The sequence below is a fragment of the Felis catus genome, chromosome D1 (genome assembly GCF_018350175.1).
Source record: "Felis catus isolate Fca126 chromosome D1, F.catus_Fca126_mat1.0, whole genome shotgun sequence".
NCBI classification, from domain to species: Eukaryota; Metazoa; Chordata; class Mammalia; order Carnivora; family Felidae; genus Felis; species Felis catus.
The window spans coordinates 69794293-69818315 of NC_058377.1; the positions used below are offsets into that span (position 1 = coordinate 69794293).

Below are 24023 nucleotides of genomic sequence, written 5' to 3' on the forward strand. Positions count from 1 at the left end.
GGCGAGGATGCAGAGAAAAGGGAACCCTCTTGCACTACTGGTGGGAATGCAAACTGGTGCAGCTGCTCTGAAAAAGTGTGGAGGTTCCTCAAAAAATTAAAGATAGAATTCCCCTACGACCCAGAAGTAGCACTACTAGGAATTTATCCAAAGGATACAGGAGTGCTGATTCACATGGGCACATGTACTCCAATGTTTATCGTAGCGCTGACAACAGCGGAATTACGGAAAGAGCCCAAATGTCCATCAACTGATGAATAAAGAAGATGTGGTTTATATATACAATGGAATACTAGCTGGCAATGAGAAAGAATGAAATCTTGCCATTTGCAACAACGTGGATGGAACTGGAGGGTATTAATGCTAAGTGAAATAAGTCAGTCAGAGAAGACAGATATCGTATGTTTTCACTCATATGCAGAATTGGGGAAACTTAGCAGAAGACCATGGGGGAAGGGAAGGTGAAAAAAATTGTTTCAAATAGAAAGGGAGGCAAAGCCTAAGAGAGTTTTAAATATAGAGAAAAACCGGAGGGTTGATGGGGGGGAGGGGGGAAAATGGGTGATGGGCATTGAGGAAGGCACTTGTTGGGACGAGCACAGGGTGTTGTATGTAAGCGATGAATCATGGGAATCTATTCCCCAAGCCAACAGCACACTGTATACACTGTATGTGAGCTAACTGGACAATAAATTATATTTAAAAAGAAAAAAGAACCCTGAGTCATTAAACCATAAATACTGAGAAGTTTCTTCTTCAGTTGTTTCCATAGTTAAAATGTTAATAAGTACCAGTTCCATTTGCCCTACTGTACTTAGAAGTTATTAAGTTTGGCTATTAAAGTTACCTGTTTTCAATTAGACCTGACATTTTCCCCAAATGTTCGTAGGTTTGAAATTCCAAACTAATTGGGATACTTGCTTTAAATCTTTTTTATTTTTCAGTTGTAAATTTTACTTATTCTGACCTATAACAGAGGTCCCAAACTGGAAAGCAGGCTACAACTACTGACAGGTTTGGGTTCAAGCAAAAATCAAAAGATACTGTGTTCTATTAAGAAGGCTGAAAACTGGGCCCATATTCATGTATGGCACTAAACAAGTGGACGTGAGAACTAGATTCCCTCTAAGATGAAGCATAAACCCTCTAGTGCAATTACTTTCATCTGCCTGGTACCTGAAGGCGTAGGAGTTTGCTATTCATAATGTACTCCTATGAAAGGTGCATATTTTCCAGATCACTCTCACACTTTACCAAGTCACCTAAATGTAAAAAAAACCACAAAGCAGATCTTGCTGGTTTGCAATTTAATAGTTAATAACAAAAAAAATTTTGGCTCAGGTCACGATCTCACAGTTTGTGAGTTTAGCCCCACATCCAGCTCCGTGCTGACAGCTCAGAGCCTGGAGACTGCTTCAGATTCTGTGTCTCCCTCTCCCTCTGCCCCTCCCCTGCTCTCACTTGAGCTCTCTCTCTCTCTCTCCTCTCAAAAATAAACAAACATTTAAAAAAAACATTTTAAAATATTTTTTCATTAGGCTTTAAAAAAAGTGTAAGAAAGAAAATATTCTGACTGGTGGAAGGGTGACATAGAAGTAAAAAGCCCATCTAAAAGCTTTTTTGGGAGAAAAAAGGTGAAAGAACTCAAAAACATTGTTGAGTTACTGAAAGCTTTCCTGATTGAACACTATGTTAATTCCATGGTTTATTACCACACTCCATGCTTCAGAATCCCCCTTACTTCCTCTTTATGTATAACAATAGCAGATAGATCATAAACTCTGAGAAATGTTAGGGAAATTTATAAAACACCTTACACCTTCAAAAGTAATTCTCCTCACACTCTTTTAAACAGTCTTAACAACCATCAAGTCCTTTCCCAAGTATTTTCTACCGCTTTTCAATTTACATTCAAATGACAACTGCAGTCCTCATTTTCAAGGCTTGGACTTCAGTCCTGGATGGGCTCTCTAGCACAGAAACTTTTTTTGGCCCTTATGGTTGCATTCCTCATTAGACTTCTTATTCCAATCTCTATGGTCTATTTCATTCAAAATTTATCCCTAATTCCCTTCCTAAAAGGCCTTGATCAAAGCCTTGTGTGCGGGGAGTGGGGGTGGGGGTGCCTAACTGTCCAAATAAAACCAATATACTGCGCTGTTTCATTGAGATTCATTTAAATTAAAAGCATGACGACTCTAAAAGACCAAAAAAAGTTAATCTTTATATGCTAAGTGCACAAAGAGCCAAGCAAGTGACGCTCTATCTTTAGCAAGTGTGGACTAGCGACTTTTTAACATGGACTCTAAGTACTGACAACTACTGTACCAAATTCACGGGCTCCAGGGATGGTCACACTACTCCCACACTAACAAATTACCAAATTATGTCTCGTGTCCCAGCACCCCATTAAGGAGGAAAAAGGGTGTTACGGGACTTGCATCTGAAGAAGGAAAAAATAGGCAGCTTTTCTGTGTAGGTTTTGGGAAAACAAAGCTTCACCATACGTGATACTGTTACAGCAGAAAACCACGCAGCACATTTTTGGAGTCTCACTCCTCTTCAGCCAAAGGGAGACTGCCTTGCCACTCTATCCTCTATTGTGATGCGCCCTCCTAAGGATGTCGCTGCGTTAGCCCAGTGGTGACAGAAAAAGGGGCGGGGCACGGGGTTACTCTGCCCAGGGAAGGAGGGATGAGGGTATCGCCTTCATCCCTTGGGGAAGGGCCTCGGGACTCCCAACCCAAAAACAGCACCGCCGAAAATCCAAATCCCTTCCTTGCCTCTCCGAATCAGGGGCCAGCTGCCGGAGCCCAGAACCCCACCCACGGTCTCCCAGCAGGGTCTGAGACACCCAGACCACCGCCACGGGAGCCCGGCGCTCAAGCCCAGATTCGCCCTCCGCCCCCTTCCTCTTTCGCCCAGCCCAGCCCAGCCTCCGGCGCCGCCCCCACCGAGTTCCCCAGGTGAGTCCAGTCACCCTCGAACCTGCAGTCCCTCTTGAGTGTCCAGGGAGGACCTAGGCGAAGGCGGGGGGCCAGCGACACCTCCGCTTCCTCCTCAACTGGGTCCCTCTGGAGGTGTCTGTGGCAGCGGCCACTCAGGCGGCTGCGGCCAGCAGAGCCGCCGGGGCAGGTTACAGGCCGGCTCCTAAGCCTCTTCTCGCGAGAGCCTGGAGTCCGAAGAGGCGAGGCTAGCGGTGTTCTCGCGAGGCTCAGCGCCCGGGAGTGGGCGGGGCGCCGAGGGTGAGGGTGAAAGAGGGAGCGGCCGCTTGCGGTGGGCGTTCTGCCTAGGGGCTGGGGTGGCAGAGTGCTGGGCGCCGGCCCTCACAGACGTCAGACCCGGATCCTCGACGATCCTCGTGTCTGAGAGGCCCAAACCTCTGAATCCCACGTTTTTCCTTCGACTTCCTGTTACCGTTAGAAAAAAACGGACAGCGTCTCCTGCCCAGAGTTAGAGAAATAGCTCTGGGACCCCGAGTGCTCTGGGAAGACGTTTCCCTTAATTGAGCAAACTCCGAAATGGCCTTAGCGAGCTCACCTGGCGGCTATTCACCCACCTGGGTTCACGAAAGGCGGTCGTCGTGAGGCCCACCCTCTATGCCTCGGTGTCTGCAGCTGTTTGTTTTTAAAAGCTGGCTTGGCGGGAACCGGGTGCCAGCTGAAACTCCTCCTTCACTTGAGCCGCCTATCACACGTCGGGAGGAACCTGGGTCGCATGTTGCTCCTGTGGCCAGAAGGTCGCCAGTTAATAAGAGTTTCAGTCATCCAACTTCTCTGAGCCTACCATGTGCCAAACGCTGGACGATCCTCACGGGGGTTGGGGGGAGGAGTGACTAAAAGATGCGGTCTCGGCGCTGGAAGCTCAGACCGCGGGGGCAAGACCCGCCCGATAAATGGAAACCCACTGTGCTGTGATAAAAGCCGGGTTGCTCGCAATGAGCTACGGGAGCAGCAGACAGGGAGTAACCGGCTCTGCCTGGCATGTTGAGGAAGCCTCCACCAGGGAGAGACATTTGAGCTGAATCTTGAAGGATGAGTACGAGTTTTGAGAAGAGTGGGAGGGGCGTTGCAAGCAGAGAAAGCAAAGAGGAAGAGGACCTGGTTTGTGTAATTTGGAATGAAAACGGATCTTGCGGAAAGAACTTTGTTGAAAAACTTGTAATCATTGTTTAGTTCGGAAGAGAAAAAACTCCCAGGCCCCCATGCGTGATAACCAAAGTGTTGTCCGAACCAAGGCTTATGCTAAGGAGATGAATTGTGCTGCACGGTACCGGAAAGTGAATATCCTCTTCCTCATCTAGGTACACTCACACATCAGAGACCTAAAGGGAAACAGGTTATTGTCCTAGTGTGCCCAATTGTTACTGCCAACATTCTGTTAAATTGGAAATTCCCAGTACTCTTTGAGGACTGCTAAGTAGAGCGATTTAACAAATGTTGCAATACAGGGAATCTCATGGAGAAACTTCAGAAACATCCTCAGGCAACAACACAACAAAAACCTCACCAATTTAGATTTATTATCAAAATGTTCTGCTGTAAGCGAAGATCAAGGGAGGTGATTCTGTAGTCCAAGTTAGGTTTAGAAAGGTCTGTCAAACAGGAATCATTTCCCTGTATCAAAATAGAAGCTATAATTTCCTACAGAAAGTCTCTGATATTCTATAGAGTTTCCACCAATTTCCTTCAAAAAACATCTTCATTTTTAATATATATATTTATATATACAATAGTGTCATTTGGCTCACTCTATCCTCCCTACAAATAAGCCCAATACTTAATAGCAAAACAAACAAAAAGTAGTTCTAACCCTGCTATGGGCCAATCAGGTGTCCTCCTCAGCATAATTCACAAGTTCTAGTCCAAGTTCCAGAAATTCTACAGGAGGAATTATGTCAGCAAAGATTTTAGATGAAATTTGGAAACTTTGTTCCATACTGGAATCAGGCCAAAACATTTTACCTTACTTTGAGGGACCTATAGTCCATCTTATTCTGTTATTCCAAGGAAGGAAGGAAGGAGGGAGGGAGGGAGGGAGAAGCAAGGAAGTCTGAAAATCTAATAAAACTATCACCATCATTTGCTTAAAAAAATTAACCTATCAAATATTAATTTGGGGAGCATTGGTGGCATCTATATGTCTAGTAGGTAACGCCATTGATTCAAATCATCACAAACTGCTTACACCATCATTTGTAAATGCTAGCTGACTAACCCCTAATGTAAATCTTCTACAATATCAATCACAATACGCACCAAAAAGATCAATACAAATAAAGAGTTTTATACAGAAGCAATGAATAAGTTCCTTTGGTTGTATTGTTGCACCTTGTAATATGTTAAGACAAGATTGTTTCACAGCAGAGGATAAGACAGCGCCTGGAGGGCTGTCGGTTAAGCATCTAACTCTTGATTTCAGCTCACATCATGATTTGTGGTTAGTGAGTTCAAGCCCCCCCAATCCCCCCACCTCCCCCCACCCCCACATCAGCATGGAGCCTGCTTGGGAGTCTTTCTCTCCCAGGGTCACTCTGCCCCTCCTCCATTCGCACAATCTCCAATAAGTAAACTTAAAAAAAAAAAAAAAGACTTCTAGTTAAATACTTGCTCACCAAATTAATAAGCCACAGAACCAGAATCCTGTTTAACTTTAAAGCCTGGGATTTCTTGTTACTAGAAGGTTTGAGCACTGTCACCTAACAGCAGGAACAGGAAAATCACACTAACACCAAAAGAACTCTATTCAGCAAACATATTTATAGATTAAGACCCTGTATAAGAATACTAGGGGAAGTACAGGCCTTATGAATATACAGGTTCTAGGATGGGAAAAGATAAGATTCAGTAAGCAGAAAGGGAGAGGCTAAGGCTTGAAGGTCCTGGGTGGGGAAAACACATATTTTAAAACAATGCTGGGGAGCATCTGACCACTAGCAAACGCCTGAGGGCGCAAGGTTCCTCTTAAGAATGTAACAAACACCACCTACCCGCCCCCCTCAGGTTTCCCTCAGGAATTTGACAAAAGACCTAACTAAAAATAAGTAGTAGACCATAAAACATATGACCCAAAAGGAACAGTTTGGCCGTAGAACACCCCCATACAATGGAAACTGGCCAATCAAAAAGGAATGACTAGGCATTTAGAGTTATCTAGCCAATAAGGGTAAAACCTGAGAAGGGACAAGGGGGAAGGACAGGGGCTGATCAAAACCTTATAGAACAGAGTTTTATAAGTTTGCCTACAGTTTCTGGCATTCACTTTTTTTTTTTAATATATGAAATTTATTGTCAAATTGGTTTCCATACATGGCATTCACTTTTGAATGAAGAGAGCATTCATACAATTCTTTCTTTCTGATCTTATGCTCTAATAAACTTTTGCCTGCTGCTCATTTTATTTTGTGTCCACCTCTTCATCAATGCAGCGAGACAATGAATCCCAGGTATTAAGTAAAAAAACAAAAAAACAAAAAAAAAAAACCTCCCAAAACATTTCTACTGACTTAAATGAGATGTGTAAGTAACAAATAAAAAGGAAAGCAAGCCGGGTGGTAAGGAGATAATGTGCTGTGAGAAATCAGAGATAGGAAAGATTATTTCTAATTGAAGAGATGAAGAAAGTGCAGGAAAGGGGGAAGATGGATGTTTGATCTGGGGCCTTGAAGAATAGATAGGATCTATGCATGAAAAGATAATAGGAAAAAACAGCTGTTTTTTTTTTGTTTTGTTTTGTTTTTGTTTTTGTTTTATGTAAACTCTATGCCCAACATGGGGCTTGAACTCACAACCCAGTGATCGGATCACATGCTCTACCAACTGAGCCAGCCAGGTGTCCCAGTTAAGGACATTCTTATGGAGAGATCAACAAAGGCATATTAGGGGCGCCTGGGTGGCGCAGTCGGTTAAGCGTCCGACTTCAGCCAGGTCACGATCTCGCACTCCGTGAGTTCGAGCCCCGCGTCAGGCTCTGGGCTGATGGCTCAGAGCCTGGAGCCTGTTTCCGATTCTGTGTCTCCCTCTCTCTCTGCCCCTCCCCTGTTCATGCTCTGTCTCTCTCTGTCCCCCAAAAAAATAAATGTTGGAAAAAAGAATTTTTTTTAAAAAACAAAGGCATATTAATGGCTAAGCTATGTATCCTTTAGGGGCAATAATGACCCATTTAAAAATGAATAGGACACAACGTGAGAAAAGTAAAATGGAATGGAGACAAAATAATGGCCTGGAATGTTGGGTTAAAGTAGAGGTCTGCAAACTTTCTGTAACTTTTTAGCTTGCAATAAGGGTAAAATCTCAGACCTTTCACAGCTTTTGACAATTCCTATTAGGCTTTGTTTTGTAGAGATTGACATAGTGATCTAAAAATTTACATAGAAATGCAAAAGTCCTAGAACATGAATTAAAAAAAAAGAGAGAGAACAGGGGCGCCTGGGTTGCGCAGTCGATTAAGTGTCCAACTTCGGCTCAGGTCATAATTTCACACAGTTCATGAGTTCGAGCCCCACATCAGACTCTGTGCTGACCGAGAGGAGCCTGGAGCCTACTTAGAGTTCTGTGTCTCCCTCTCCTTCTGCCCCTCCCCTGCTCATGCTCTGTCTCTCTCTCTCTCTCAAAAATGAATAAACATAAAAAAGAGAGAGAGAGAGAACAAAGTTGGAGAACTTACACGTCAAGATTTCAAAACTTATTACAATACTACAGGAATCAAGATGGTGTGGTGTTGGCACAGAGCTAAGCCTATTGCTTAATGGAATAAGTTGTGAATCCAGAAATAAGCCTTTACATTTATGGTCAGTTGATTTCTAGCAAATGTACCAAGATAATTCAATGAGGAAAGGATAGTCTTTTCAAAAAACCAAACAAGCAAACAAAAGACCCTTAGGTCCTTACCTCACATCATACACAAAAATATTAATCTTAAATGGATCATAGGCCTAAATATAAAAACTAAAACTAAATTTGATAGGGGCACCTGGGTGACTCAGTCAGCAGAGCATCTGACTCTTGATTTCATCTCAGTCATGAGCTCATGGTTCATGAGTTCAAGCCCTACATAGGGCTGTGCGCTGGTGGTGTGGAGCCTGCTTGGGATTCTCTCTCCCTCCCTCTTTCTCTGACCAACCCCCCCCCCCCATGCTCACATGCTTTCTCTCTCACTCTCTCTCAAAATAAATAAATAAACTTTTTAAACAACTATAAATTTGATAAAAGAAATCAAAGGAGAAAATCTGCATGGTGTTGGGTTAGACAAAGAAGTCCTAGACATGATAGCAAAAGACAAGTCATTTTAAAAAAATTGACAAATTTGGGGCGCCTGGGTGGCGCAGTCGGTTAAGCGTCCGACTTCAGCCAGGTCACGATCTCGCGGTCCGTGAGTTCGAGCCCCGCGTCGGGCTCTGGGCTGATGGCTCGGAGCCTGGAGCCTGTTTCCGATTCTGTGTCTCCCTCTCTCTCTGCCCCTCCCCCGTTCATGCTCTGTCTCTCTCTGTCCCAAAAATAAATAAATGTTGAAAAAAAAAATTTAAAAAAAAAAAATTGACAAATTTAATAATTACATTTAAAGTGACAAGTTTAATCAATAAAATTGAAAATTCTTGAGCTTCAAAAGACACCATTAAAAGAGTGAAAAGACAAACCACAGACTGAAAGGAAATGTTTGAAATCATAATAAGGAGGTGTATCCATAGTACATAAAGAACTCTTATAACTTAATAAGACAATCCAATTAAAAAACAGCAAAGGACTTACACAGACCTGTCTATGATGATATACAAATAGTTAATACACACAGGAAAAGATGCTCAGTGCCATTAGTCATTTAGTAAATGTAAATTAAAACTACAATGAGATAAATTACAACTGCACACTCACGTGAATGGCTATAATGAAAAATCAGACAATGACAGTGTGTGAAGATAGGGATAAACTTGAACCATCATAGATTGCTTATGTGAGCATAAATCGCAATCATTTTGGAAAACAGTAGCTTTTTAAAGTTAGATATAACTTTACCATACTATCCAGCAACTCTTAGTGATGAAGTTTCGGGGTGATGGGAGGTTCGTGGGGTCCAGAGCTGACGGCCAAGAAAGAGTTCTTGAAGATATCTTTGGTGCAAAAAGATGACTTTATTAATGCATGGGAACAGGATCCATGGGCAGGAATTGCTGTGCTGTGTGAGGGGTGACCGTTTTATGGAGTCAGGGGAGATAAAGTCAAGAGGGAGTTTCCAAAAAGACTTTCACATGCTAAAGACTTACTGGAGACCGACTATTGTCAAGCTAAGATTGTTTTCCCATTAGCAAAGCATTAACATTGAGACAGTAGGGAGTTCCTGGACTTCAGGCTGTTGATGGGATTGCCTTTTTCTGCTAAACTGGTGGAGACTCCTATCAGTTTAACCATTTGTTTTTTGTCCTTTCTTGTTTTGGCATAGCTGGGAGTGTCCAAGGAATATCACACATGTCCCACCTGGGGGGAGAGTGCTAGCTTGTGTTTTGCCCTCAGCCTGCCTCACACTCCCTCATCACCAGGAATCTACCCAAAAGAAACAAAAAAAATATATATCCACACAAAAACCTACGTGTGCTGCTCATAGCAACATTATCCTCAGTAGCCAAAAACTAAAAATAATCAACTGGTGAATAGATAAATGTGGCACATTCATACAATGGAGCGCTCTTCGGCAATAAAAAGGAATGGCTTACTGATATGTACTACAACATAGATAAATCTCGAAACCTGTAGGCCGAGTGAAAAGAAGTCAGATGCAAAAGACTACAAATTGTGTAAGTCATTTAGATGAAATGTCCAGAAAAGGCAAACTTAGAAAGACACGAAGCTGATCCACGGTTGTGGGAGTTTCGAGTGGGAGCAAGGATTGACTGCAAGTGGGCTCAAGGAAATTTACTGGAGTGATGGTAATCTTCTAAAACGGTATATGGATGATAGTTGCACGATTCTATAAATACTAAATAACACTGCTTTCAGAAGGTGAATTTTATGTAAGTTATACCTCAATAAAGCTGTAAAAAGGGGGAAAAAGGACTTTAATCCTATGGATCGGATACCTCAGTTAATTCTTTGGATCCACATGAACCCAAACTTGCAGAGGTGGGAATTTTCCTGCTTGTAACCTGAAAGCCATTTCATTTTTCAATGCCATCCATGGTTTCCATGCATGCACCTCCATAAATATATCTACCTCAGAACCTCTTTATCCACTTTTCTGTCCTGGGATCCTAAGAGAGGGTGAGAACATAGAACCCATGAAGATCTGTGCCAAGGAGCTACAGACGTTGCAATTTGGCCATCGTCCTCTCAAGGAGATGTGATCTCTGTCCAAAAAGAAGAACAGACAGAAACTGTTCGATCATACGCTCCTGAGCTTTTCTAATAGTACCAGGAGTTTATATGTTTGTTTTGCTGAAAAGGAAGCTTTAGGATAAGAACTGCAAAAGTAAATCACTGATTTTAAAACCTGACTATTCTAAATGCTGGGCTTTGCTTGGGATGAAGTTGAACTAGACCAAACAGACCCACTGTTTAGGGGCAGGTTGTTTCTTCTCCAACACGTCCTGGGTCCACTTCCATGAACTGCTGCTTCCAAATGGAACCAAGAACTTGTTTCTATCGAGTTCTGCACAGACTAGGTTGGATACTTACAGGCCCCATCCCTGAAGACTTGGGAAGGAAGGTTTGCGGTGTATGGGCCACATGGGGAGGAGAATGATAGGGGTAAAGACATTTAGAGACACACATTATCCAAGGATTAAGTTAAGCAGTGAGAGGAAGTCAGAGGAGAGGGACTTGTGGGACCCCATCTGATACTGACCTTTCAGGGACTGAAAGTTGATTCAAAGAACGCAATAAAACATTTTTTCACTACTCAGAAATAATAAATAAATAAGTAAATAAGTAAACCTATGCTTACATGAGAACTTAAAATGTGATTTTTAAAATTATCTACAAAGCTATGGGAAAATAATTGTTTAATAGATGGTGTTTGTTGTTTGTTTTGTTTGCTTGTTTGTTTTTACAGAGAGAGAGAGAGAGAGAGCATGAGTGGGGAAGAGGGGCAGAGGGAGAGAAAGAATCCCACGACCCTGGGATCATGACGTGAGTCGAAATCAAGAGTTGGATGTTCAACTGACTGAGCCACGCAGGCACACTGATAGATGGTATTTAGAACACTAACTGTCCATATAAAAAATAATAAAGTTCCAATATAATATTTTGTCCTACACAAAATTAGACTCCAAAACAATAAATACTTAAAGTGAAAGGTAAAACACTAAAGTAGTTATAAGAGATAATTTGTGACCTAGGGTTGGGGAAAGACTTCTTCAGTAAGACTCTCCAAACACAGAAGCACTTGGGTGGTTCAGTAGGTTAAGCATCTGACTCTTGATTTAGGCTCAGGTCATGATCTCACAGTCATGAGATTGAGCCCCACTTCGAGTTCCATGCTCAGTGTGGAAGCCCGCTTTGGGATTCTCTCTCCCTCTCCCTCTGCCCCTCCCCCATATAAAAAATAAAAAACAAAAATAAAACCAATAAGGAATTCATATTAGAATATGCAAAGAACTCAGAATTAACAGGGCCAGAAAATCAATTAAAAATTGGCAAAGGATATTAAGGAAAAAAAAAAAAAACAACAGCTCATAGACTCAGAAGACCAAGTGGTCAGTTCATAGAGAGAAGTTCAATCTCACTAGTATTCAGAGATAGGTGAATTAAAACAAGGGGCTACCACTTACCATCAATGTGACACAACTTTTCATAAATGTGCATACTTCCAATTGTAGGTGGAAATAGACAGAAATGCCTAGTTCTCCTGGTGGGAATAGAAACCGTACATGTGATTCAGAGTCTTGCGAAGTTTGTTTATGTATCAGGATTCTACCCCTGAGTAAACATCCAGGGAAATTCTCACACAGTTCCATCAGGAGACATATTTAAGAATACTCGTTGAGGCTGGACACTACCAGGGAGCTGGAGGCACCATCCACACCACCTTCTACTGCTTATTCTTGTATTAGATAGTAAACTGGAAATTGAAAAACTGCATTCTCCAGACACCTCTGCTGCTAAGGTTCTAGAAGAGGTTTAGGTTCAGCCAATCATATGCACTTCTGGGAGAAGGGGCAGGCATAAGTAAGGTGATTCTGCCACTTTTCCCTTTCTGCTGGCAAGCCCTGTTGTGGAAGGGGTTGATTTTACTGTGTTAGTGTTACCAGATTCTAGCAACAAGGCCCAATAGATGTCAAGAAGCAAAGGGCTTGCCATCTTTTTTTGCTGCGGTTGGTCATGGCAGGTACAGTTTGTTTCTGGAACAGCAATAGGAAGCAGCTGCCTCCTGATCAGGGCAGTCTCAGGATAATATCAGTCAGTTGCGGAGATGAGAAGACAGAACAACTCTCTTGGTGACTTTGTGAGTTTTTCCTCCAAGTTTAACATAGAGTCTGTTTTCATCAGCATTCTCAATGATTTTGTAATGAATCCCTTTCTATAAACTAACGGAAGTAGCTTCTCTTCTCTGCATTTCAACCAAAGCCTGATTGATTCCACCAGGATGCCAGACATTTGTTAATATTCTTGTACATCTTGCAAAATTTACTTGCCATTTCAGTCCCATCTCCATTGTTCCCTACATCAAGAAGATCTGTTCCCTTCTCTGTGTATCATTGTGTTTTGCATTTCACCTATAACACTGTAATTACTTGCTTACACCTCTGTTTTCTTTAGAACACAAACTGTTTGAGGCCAGTATGGGATCTTAGTCCTCAGGGATATAAAGCATTTTTTAAAAATTATTTATTTATTTTTATTAGTAATATCTACACCTAACATCGGGCTTGAACTCACAACCCCAAGATCAAGAGTAGTGTGTTCTATTGACTGAGCCAGCCAGGCACCCCCACAAGGCATATTTTAAGTGCACATGTAGACACTGTATTGGACAAGACAGAATATAGAACATTTCCCTCATCACAGAAAGTTCTGTTGTACAGCATTGATCTAAGTAGAACCAGGGTCTGTATTTTACACTTCTGGAGTGTCTTGTATTTTTCTTTCAGAGTGTTTATCAAAATTAATAGTGAATTAATATCTGTCTTGCATACTAAATTGTAGGCCTCATTAAGATAGAAACTGTGGGGGCGCCTGGGTGGCGCAGCCGGTTGAGCGTCCGATTTCAGCCAGGTCACGATCTCGCGGTCCGTGAGTTCGAGCCCCGCGTCGGGCTCTGGGCTGATGGCTCAGAGCCTGGAGCCTGTTTCCGATTCTGTGTCTCCTCTCTCTCTGCCCCTCCCCCGTTCATGCTCTGTCTCTCTCTGTCCCAAAAATAAATAAACGTTGAAAAAAAAAATTTAAAAAAAGATAGAAACTGTGTTCATTTTGTTTACCAGTTTATGTCCAGTGTCTAATCTATTACATGACAAATAAAGGATACTAAATTTAGATATTTGTTAAATGACAAATGAATGAAATCATGTCCTAATAAATACAAACATTGTATTCGTTATTTTTAAATTTTTTTAATGTTTATTATTTATTTTTGAGAGACACAGAGAGACAGAGCGCGAGTGGGGTAGGGGCAGAGAGAGAGGGAGACACAGAATCGAAGCAGGCTCTAGGCTCCGGGCTGTCAGCACAGAGCCTGATGTGGGGCTTGAACCAACAAACCATGAGATCATGACCTGAGCCAAAGTTGGACACTTAAGTGATTGAGCCAGTCAGGTACCCCCAAAAGTTCTGTTCTTTACAATTTGGGGTCCAGTCTAGAAATACGATCAGTGGGTTTGTGTGTAGACAAATGTTTTCTCAAGTTTCAGACCACTTTTTTGCCTTTCCTTGCAAGGCATTTAATTTCCTGAAATGAAGAGAGGAATAGTATCTAGCTAGTAAGGATTCCAGGACCTAGTATTTTGGTAATATTAAAAAGATGATGTCCAAAATATGGGACTGTAAGACACATAATTAAAAAAATGTTTTGCATTATTCTTCCTACTCATGACCAATTTAAACACTTTGGTATTAGTCATAACCCCAGAAAGTGTTCTTAAATTTTTTTTTAATGTTTATTTATTTATTTTGAGAGAAAGAGACAGATAGCGTGAGCAGAGGAGAGACAGAGAGAGACACACAAATCCAAAGCAGGCTCCAGGCTCTAAGCTGTCAGCACAGAGCCCAACGCGGAGCTTGAACCCACGAACTGTGAGATCATGACCTGAGCCATGGTCAGACGTTTAACCGACTGAGCTTTCAGGTGCCCTGAAAACGTTCTTATAACAAATGAGAACTATTTAACTTCATTTATTTAAAATTATGATCATTAAATTTTTATTTTGCAGTGTACGATGGGAGAGAGGTTACAAAGTGCAATTTTATTCTTTTATAAATTATGCAATAACATACTTTAAAAAGAATAAACAACAGAAATGGAATAATTAAAAGAGGCCTTACAGGAATAAAAGTAGAATCAAAACAATCAATTAGAATTTCAGCTATCGTGGCTAGCCATGGATTAGACGTAAATATTGGCATTTGGTGATCTTCAAAGCTTGAGAATGTTAGCAGCATGTAATTTTGTTGCCCTATCCTGTGTATAGCAGTGCTCTGCTCTGTCTTCACTGGGATTTAGCTTTGATTAACACATCCACATCAGCTTTGTCTGCTTCTCCAAGACTTTTTTGATGGTTCTCAGCCGGGACATTGTCTTCCTTTTTTCGGGGCCTCTGGGAACCACCATCTCTGTGAGCTATTGGAGCTCCGAGGGCGACAAAGTTGTGTACATCCTGTAGTTTCCTCCGCAGCCATTCTACCCTCTCCACGGAGCTCAGATGCTTGCCCAGGTTATGCATAAACTGTATTTCACTCACAGACCTCTTCCTGGAGAGAACAGCAATGGGAAGGACCACTCCATTAGCTCCCCCCTTCCCAATCATAAAGCCAACGTTAAAAATCCAGCTCCCATGCCCTCACCATGCAGAACAGCTTACGATACTTACTTAACAGGTTTCCCATCCGATTTTGCAAGAAAGCAAATTGCAAACATGATAACCATGACCTTAACCATGTCTTTCGCAGACATCATCTTCACTAAAAGGAAAAGGAAAATGGAAGGGTTTAAAAATATTTTTAATGTGTCAAACTGTACAATCAAATTTGTAGTAGTTGCCTTTACAGCCATACAACTGCACAAAGTGTTACAGAAATCCCGAGTAATTGAATTGGTTTTCATGAAAGACTTTGACAATCAGTCTCTTTTATTTTATAGATACGTTAGTATATATTGTATACACACAAAATTTGACTCTGAAATTAGATTAGTTCTCCTTTCTTAAGTATCTTTTAAGAGTTTTGTACAATTTTTAATATATGAACTTAAGCCACATGAGAACTGAAAAGGCTTACTTTTTAGAATTTCCTCCCACGTTTTATGTTGCTTATGATTAAGTGCTTATAATTTGCTTGAAAATGGCTAATTCTCTTAATTAGGTAACTTGCTAACACTATTTACTAAGCAAGTTTCTTTTCTCATAAGTCAACTTCATTTCAGGCACTACAATAATAGTCATAAATATCAAACGAATAGGCTCTGATTTAGAGATTTTTAATGAATTAATGCACACTTCTATCATTAAAAAGAATGTGCCAAAGTATTTTAAAATTATCTAATCCATCACCTAATCATTAATTAATTGTTTATGGAGTTAGAGCCTTGGCTCCATGTGGAATGCTTGTCTTATTTGACTTATTTTATTAACAATCTTGTTTGAGTATAATTTTTAGCACTTTCCTCTTTTGCCCATAAAGCTTTTCATCTCAAAATAGAACAGTCTTACCTTAATCTGCATTTCAATAATTGCAAAGCCTATTATTACAGAAGTGCTTTTTCTTAACGCTTAATGTTCTCCATTTTAACATACACAGAATGGCTATGTGCTCATATTTTTAAAGGGAAATGGCATCATTTAGAAGTAGCATAAGAAAGATTATAACCCACATTTATTTTTACTCTGCAATATAAGACTACTGTTGGAGCAACAAATGAATATTCTTCAGTGTTGGTTTATGTTAGAAACAGGCACTGTAGCTACAGCATTGGGATTTGGTCCTAGCTTTGTCACATCCACCTAGTGACTTAAGACATCTCTCCTTGGCTTCCTTGTTCTTTTATTATTATTATTATTTTAAGTTTATTTGTTTATTTTGAGAGAAAGAAAGAGAGAGCAGGAAGGACAGAGAGAGGAAGGGAGAGAGAGAATCTCAAGCTCTGCACTGTCAGTGCAGAGCCCAACACGGGGCTCAATCTCACAAATGGAGATCATGACCTAAGCCAAAATCAAGAGTCAGATGCTTAACGGACTGAGCCACCCAGGTGCCCCAGCTTCCTTATTCTTAATAGAGAGAAGAGCTTCTTACAAGAATGTCATGAAAACGCTTAACAAAGACAGTTGTAAAACACCCTTAAAATTCACATACAGTTTTCAGAATAGCAATTTTAAAAAGGCTTTATGTAAACGGAATAAATATCCAGGAGTAAAACTGAATTTCTCCAACTGTAACACAGATTGAGCTCTCCACGAGTCATAAAACAAACCATCTAGATAAGGATATTCTGCATTAAAATGAATTTTAACACAACACAAATTTGTATCGGCTATTTAAATCAGAATTACTCATTCCTCACTAGGCTGTTTTATTTCAAAATTTCAGTAAGATAACCATTAGAGCATATCATGCCAAATTTTAATTATTTTCTGTGTAATTTCAGATGAGTTTAGAAAAACAAAGCATCTCAAAAGACTTTAATCACAAAAATGTATGATTCAAGAGCATTTTAGCAGCATAAATTTCTTTTATATTAACCATAATTCAAACTCTCCCTTAATAATTTACCTTGAACAAGCAGCATATTTGCAGAAAATAGCACACATCACATAATTACTTCATAATGACAAAAAACCTCAAATGAAATTTAAAAGAAAATATAAATATTACTCACCACACAAGGTTGTGACAAGATCTTTCAGGTGTCTTGACAGCTGATACTTTCTCAAAGTTGAGTGAACTGGGGAAAGCTGATGAATTAGACTGTAGAGACCCTCAAGAGTGACTTTTATATATAGGTCTTCCACTCACCAAAAGAAGCTTTTTTGTTGTCACAGATAATGTCACTCCCCATTCTCTGGATAGTAACGATAGGTTCAAAGCCACACACACACCCCCATTGGGCGGTGCCCATTCCTCTTAAATTTTAAATAATTGGATATTAAAAGGAAAACAGTGTGGGGCTGGGAAAAGGGTTTATGGAAAGATTTCTAACAAGTATTGAAGTGTAATTGTGACAGGATTAATGAATTTATAAGAAAGACTGATTTCAAAGGTTTATGGTAGAGCTATTATTTGAAAGTAAAATCTGAAAATAAGTGTATTTGTTATAACATATAGTGTTATATATAACAATATATATAGTGTTATAACACTATTGGTATAATTATTGTGAGGGTTGTAAAGAATCACATTATATTATTCTTACTTTGGAATCCATTTTCAACCAATCCATATTATTCCTATTTCAAAAAAAAAAAAAAAATAGACATACTGCTTTTCTTAAAGGAAGTGTTAAAAATATTTTGAGAAAATGTACCTTGTAATTAATTTTAAAGCTTCAAGTGTGAAATTATCTTAAAATTCATTTCACTTAAATTTCATTTATGCATTTTAATTTGCACAGAAAACATTTGATAAGCACTAACTATATGCCAGACTTTATATGTATTATCCCATTTAGTCTTCGCAGCAATCCCTTAAAGTAAATGCTGATATTAGCCCAGCTTTCACATGAGGAAACTGGGTTTGGAAAGTGGAGAAGATGGAATTCAACAAAGGTCTTTATGACTCCAGAGCCATTTTGATTCTTACTACCTCAGTTTCGCCCTAGAAATGAAACCCTTCTTTGCATTCCAGTCTTTAATTTGCCTAGCCTTTTGCAGCCTCTTTGCCCAGGGGTTGGGTCTTGATTCTCAGGTTCCCCCCCGTTGGTGACTAAGGGCCTACTCCAAAATCTAATAGAGGCATAGTACTGCCACCTGTCTGATTTCAAATATTGGTACAGTCTGGTCTCAGTTCAAAACCCCTTGAATGCCCTGGGTATATCCAGGGCTCATTTAGGAAGCTTGACTCCCACCTAAAGTCTCAGAACTGGATTGTTTTTCTTAGCTATGGTCCTATCCAGGCTTCATATTATCGCCTTTCTTGCTAACCATTGCCAAGGTTCAACTCTACCTCAAGAGCAAGCCAGTCCAAGTTTGGACAGTACCTATATAGAGTCTAGAATGAAATATATGCATGAGTCCTGCTCTGGGAAATCCTCTTTACTGGGCAAATCTTACCTGGAGTGTATGTCCAGACTCCATTTTGGAAGTGCTAGAGACAAAATGCAACATGGCTAGAGGATTGAACCGGGTTGCTAAAAATGTTGGAAAACATGACAAATGAGAAGCAGTTGAATGAAATTGGAAAAGCCTGGAAAAGACATGGGGGTGACTATATAGATGTTTTTAATTTTTTATGGGGCTAACACACAGAAGAAGAAATGTTTTCTGTGGTTTAAGGAAGGAAAGACTGAGTTTAATGGTTAAAGATTACAAGAAGGCAGATTTGAGCTCAACTTGGATATTTTAATTATTAAAATAAAGAATCAAGTATCTTCTTAGGTAGTGAGTTCCCCCATCACTGCAAGAGTTCAAGTAGAAGCTACATGAGGATTTTTTAAGGAGAATATAGAGATTCCTATGTAGCGAGCGGATGGTTGAACCATGAAACCAGACCATAAAAATCTATTACTTTGGTTTTTTGAAGACCTCTTCTCATGCAAAGTATCCATGTGATGTTTGTTTATCATTTTTTTTATTATACACTGTTGAGGGGAAGGAGAATCGGAAATGCGAATGATTTTATAAACACATTTTCACTGTTGTTATAATGCCATGTTTAACATTTTAAATTTGTAGATTTTTCCACTTCTTCAGGGAAGTTTGACATCATTGACAGCCTTCCAGGAGTGATGCAGTTAGTACTTTCACTGTGTTCTTCCTACTGCAATTAAATAAGAATAAATTGTCTCATTGAAGACAACCATATTGCTAAATTAGTTTTTCTTACAAATTAAGCAAACCGTTTAGACAATGTTCACTTGTTTAAAAAATGCCTTGAGGATCTACTATCAGCTAGGAGCTATGTTGAGCACTAGATGATTGAGACATGATCTCTGCCCTCAAATTTAACACATAATTACCATATAATATAATAGGTTATAATAGAGATGTGAACAAAGGCTTATAAAAATGCAGATAAGGAAGTAACTAAATTTCCATAGAGTTGATGGGAGCTATTTTACTGAGAAGCTGAAATATTCTCAAGGATGACGGAGTTTTCCACCAGAGAAGGTGAAAAAGAACAGAGAGAACAGCATATGCAAAAGCATGGAGGCCATGAAGACTGAATATATGCAAGTGGGAGGAGAGGGGGAGATGAGCGATGATCCCATAGAAGGAGCTTAGGTACAAGTTGTAGAAGGTATTTGTGTGTATGACAAGAAGTTTTATCTTGCAGTCCTTTCTAAATTCATGCATGTATTAGTAATATTTTTGTGTCTCTCAGATTTTTTAAAGGACTATCTGACCTTCCCACAGAGAAGAGATATTGCTGCCAGGACTTGGCACATTGTTTATCTGAACCATCAGGGTCTGGAACCACAGTCACTTGATAGAAGGACATTATTTAAGAAATAAGAGGGCTAGGGGCTATGTGGGCACAAGAGGCTGATGTCACATTGACAGAAAAGCTGAGCACAGCTTTTTGCTTTGAAAAGCTCAGCCTTTCTTAGGACTCTCAAGTTCTCCGAAACTGGGATCAGACAACATACTGTATTCCTCACATTTGGGAAAAATAAAAGAGCCATGTGTTTTCTCTTGCATTATGGGAGGTTTAATTTTAGACAGATACTTTTTCCTTCTGTTTGAGCAATAGGAATTTGTAAGACTTTGGGGACTTGGCATGAAGAAGAAACTTCCAGGGCTAGGAAATCAGCCACAGTTCTCCTAATTCCAGACGGATGAGACGGTATCTGAAAAGTTGACTTACTCTTTTGCTTTAAGCTGCTCTATAGGATATTGAGCTACTGAGTTCTTTTTAAAAATTTTTATTATTGAAATAAGTTGACATATAATGTTATATTAGTTTTGGGTGCCCAAAAGAGTGATTGGACCAATTCTATATATTATGTAGTACTTACCACACTAAGTATAGTCACCATCTGTCACCATACAATGTTATTAGAATGTTACTGACTATATGCTCTATGCTTTACTTTTCATCTCCATGACTTATTTATTTTAGAACTGGAAGTATGTATTTCTTAATCCCGTTTCACCTATTTCACCCATTCCCCCCCTCTGGCATTTGCCAGTTTATTTATTCTCTGCATTTATGAGTCCATTTCTGCTTATTAATTTGTTCTGTTTTTTAGGTTCCACATATAAGTGAAATCATATGGTATTTGTCTTTCTCTGACTTATTTCACCTAGCATAATATCTACTAGGTCCACCCGTGTTGTCGCAAACAGCCAGATCTCATTCTTTCCTTAAGCCAAATAATATTCCATTGTGTGTATGCACATGGTGGTGGTGGTGGTGGTGGTGGTGTGTGTGTGTGTGTGTGTACCACATCTCCTTTATTCATTTATCTATCGAACAATTAGGTTGCTTCCATATCATGGCCACTGTAAATAATGCTGCAATAAACATCGGGCTGCAAATATCTTTTTGAATTAGTGTTTTCATTTTCTTTAAATACCCGGTAATGGAATTACTGGGTTGTATGGTATTTTTATTTTTAATTTTTTAAGGAACTTCCCTGCTATTTTCCACAGTTGCTGCACCAATTTACATTCCCACCAACAGTGTATGAGGATTTCCTTTTTTCTACATCTTCACCAACGCTTGTTATATCTTGTCTTTTTGATTTTAGTTATTCTGACTGGTGTTAAGTGATATCTCATTGTGGTTTGATTTGCATTTCCCTGATGATTAGTGGTGCTGAGCATCTTTTCATGTGTCTTTTGGTCATCTGAATGCCTTCTTTGGAAAAATGTCTATTCAGATCCTCTGCCCATTTTTAATTGGGTGATTTGTGGGTTTTTTGGTGTTGAGTTGTATACTTTTTAAAAAAAAAATTTTTTTTTTAACATTTATTTATTTTTGAGACAGAGAGAGACAGAGCATGAATGGGGGAGGGGCAGAGAGAGAGGGAGACACAGAATGGGAAGCAGGCTCCAGGCTCTGAGCCATCAGCCCAGAGCCTGACGCAGGGCTCGAACTCACGGACCGCGAGATCGTGACCTGAGCCGAAGTCGGACGCTTAACCGACTGAGCCACCCAGGTGCCCCCCTTTTTTTTTAATTTTTAAAAAATGTTTTATTTCTTTTTGAGAGAGACAGAGTATGAGTGGGGGAGGGGCAGAGAGAGAGGGAGACACAGAATCTGAAGAAGGCTCCAGGCTCTGAGCTGTCAGCACAGAGGCCGACATGGGGCCTGAATCCACAAATGGTGACATCATGACCTGAGTTTAAGTCGGATGCTTAACCAGTTAAGTCACTCATATGCCCCTTGTATAGGCTCTTTATACATTTTGAATATTAATTCCTTATCAGGTATATCATTTACAAATATCTTCTCCCAAAAATGCCTTTTTATTTTGTTGATGGTTTCCATTGTTGTGCAGAAGGTTTTTATTTTGGTGTAATCCCAATAATTCATTTCTACTTTTGCTTCCCTTGACTCAAGAGACATATACAAAAATATGTTGCTAAGGTTGATGGTCAAGAGCTTACTGCCTATGTTTTCTTTTGGTTTTATGGTTTCAGGTCTCACATTTAGGCCTTTTTTTTTTTTAAATTTTTTTTTTTAACGTTTATTTATTTTTGAGACAGAGAGAGACAGAGCATGAACGGGGGAGGGTCAGAGAGAGGGAGACAGAATCCGAAACAGGCTCCAGGCTCCGAGCCGTCAGCACAGAGCCTGATGCGGGGCTCGAACTCATGGACTGTGAGATTGTGACCTGAGCCGAAGTCGGCCGCTCAACCAACTGAGCCACCCAGGCGCCCCTTTTTTTTTTTTTTTTTAAGTTAGAGCATCTTAACTTTTCAGATCCCAATTTCCACATCTCAAAGTAGAATACTTTCTTCCCTCCTCTGAGTTATGGGCTTTCAGATATGAGCTATTATATGTAAAAGTGTTTTGCATGTAATTGACATTCAAAAAATGCATGTCTTCTTTGGGACATGAAACTAACTCTGAAGGGAAAGTGTTCCTTGCCTTTCCCCTCAGATGGGTCCACCTTACTCCAGGAGGCCCCATTAATAAACATGGAGAATATTGAGCTCCTGGGCCCAGTTTGCTCTCTGCCTCCAAGATCTGCCAGCCCGGTCCTGTGAAGTGCAAAGAATTTAGAGGCAGTAGGCAGCTATGATGTTCATAAAATCCACTCTGAATCTGTTAATAGCACAAGGAATTGTAGTAAAATTTAAACTAAGACTAATCATATCTTTGCATTGTTGAGAACAAAATGTGTTGAATGTGATTGGAGAGTGGACTCCTACACAAGTTAACAAACTAATAGGTGGCCTCAGAAGCTACATTCTTCTTACACCCACCTGGCAATACTGTGCAGTGGAAACACTCAGGACCTGACTATGGAAGATGAGAGCAAAGATCATAGCTCTAGCATTCATTAGTTGCAAAACCCAGGATGAAAACCTTAATTTCCGCACAAAAATAAACATAAGCTACCCCACAGAGTATCACAAGGATCACATAGAATAATGTAGATGAGGCACTTTGTCAACTACATACGAGGTCTTGATTAAAAACAAATTTAGCAATAATAACGTTGTTTTCATGAATCCTGTTAAAGTGATATAATTCTAACTTGGAGCTCTCTGTGTCCTTTCTAAGCTTCATGAAGGACATTTCAAGCATCGCAGAGCTTCTCTAAAGGCTACACCTAGAATGCTATTGACATTGCCTTTCAACAATGAAGAAAATCTTCCATATGGTCAAACTCAACAAACTGTCCTGAAGAACGCTCTAGTGGGTGCCAAAGAGAAGCATGAAGATGAGATTCTGTATTTTCCTTGCATGGAAATTCTCTAGATGTTTAGGGCACCAATAAAGTGTAAAAAAGCCACTATGAGGGGCGCCTGGGTGGCGCAGTCGGTTAAGCGTCCGACTTCAGCCAGGTCACGATCTCACGGTCCGTGAGTTCGAGCCCCGCGTCAGGCTGTGGGCTCATGGCTCGGAGCCTGGAGCCTGTTTCCGATTCTGTGTCTCCCTCTCTCTCTGCCCCTCCCCCGTTCATGCTCTGTCTCTCTCTCTGTCCCAAAAATAAATAAACATTGAAAAAAAAATCTTTAAAAAAAAAAAAAAAGCCACTATGAAACTTCATTCCAAGCATATTCATGTGGTTGGGTCGCTTATGAAATCAACTAGAGGGAAGATCGTAGTGGAAAGAGCAGTAGATTTGGAGTCAGAAGACCTGAGTTCAGATCTTGACATTACTAGGATTGTCAGATTCAGCAAATAAAAACACTAGACATCAGTTAATAATAATAAATTGTACACTTAAAGTTTTATTAAGAGGATAGATCTCTTGTGAAATTGTCTTTTCAGAAAAAAGAATTTAAAAAATGCCACAGGACACCCTGTTATATTTGAACTATTTCTAGTTATCTATGCATATGTACACAGAAATAAAAGAAAAATAGTGTATGGAACATACTTCTACTAAAAAATTATTTGTGTTTATCTAAAATAAATTATAAGTATCTAAATTACATACCTCTTTTTAAAATTATATTTCCCTGAATATTGACTTTTTCTTAATATTTCCTGTTTTGCAGAGTTTTTTTAAAATGTTTTATTTATTTATTTTGAGAGAGAACAAGAGAAAGAACG

General features: G+C 40.0%; 3 protein-coding genes across 11 annotated transcripts in view; 1 reads left to right on the forward strand and 2 right to left on the reverse strand.

Moving 5' to 3' along the window:
• The window catches only part of BTBD10 (BTB domain containing 10), an 87389-nt gene extending 83330 nt beyond the window's left edge, over window positions 1-4059 (reverse strand). Inside the window, exon 1 of one of the 5 annotated variants that reach the window (XM_045038979.1) lies at window positions 3560-4059. The gene's annotated coding sequence lies outside the window, so the exon portion shown is untranslated. Of the gene's footprint in view, window positions 1-2988; window positions 3192-3559 lie in introns of those variants that run through there. The other 4 variants (XM_045038983.1, XM_045038978.1, XM_045038981.1 and 1 more) reach the window with 4 other exon arrangements.
• Window positions 2598-23256, forward strand: LOC111556624 (atherin-like). The gene is made up of 2 exons (XM_023239594.2): window positions 2598-2966; window positions 23025-23256. The coding sequence occupies exons 1-2, from the start codon at window positions 2695-2697 to the stop codon at window positions 23062-23064; spliced, it is 312 nt and encodes a 103-aa protein (XP_023095362.1). The 5' UTR covers window positions 2598-2694; the 3' UTR covers window positions 23065-23256.
• Window positions 14319-24023, reverse strand: part of PTH (parathyroid hormone) — a 134679-nt gene continuing 124974 nt past the window's right edge. For 2 of the 5 annotated variants that reach the window (XM_045038048.1, XM_045038047.1), the window contains 3 exons: window positions 17011-19106; window positions 15011-15101; window positions 14319-14891 (listed from right to left, as the gene is read on the reverse strand). In XM_045038048.1, the coding sequence (XP_044893983.1) occupies window positions 14630-14891; window positions 15011-15096 (348 nt within the window). In that variant the 5' untranslated portion in view covers window positions 15097-15101; window positions 17011-19106 and the 3' untranslated portion in view covers window positions 14319-14629. 5 annotated transcript variants of the gene reach the window in all.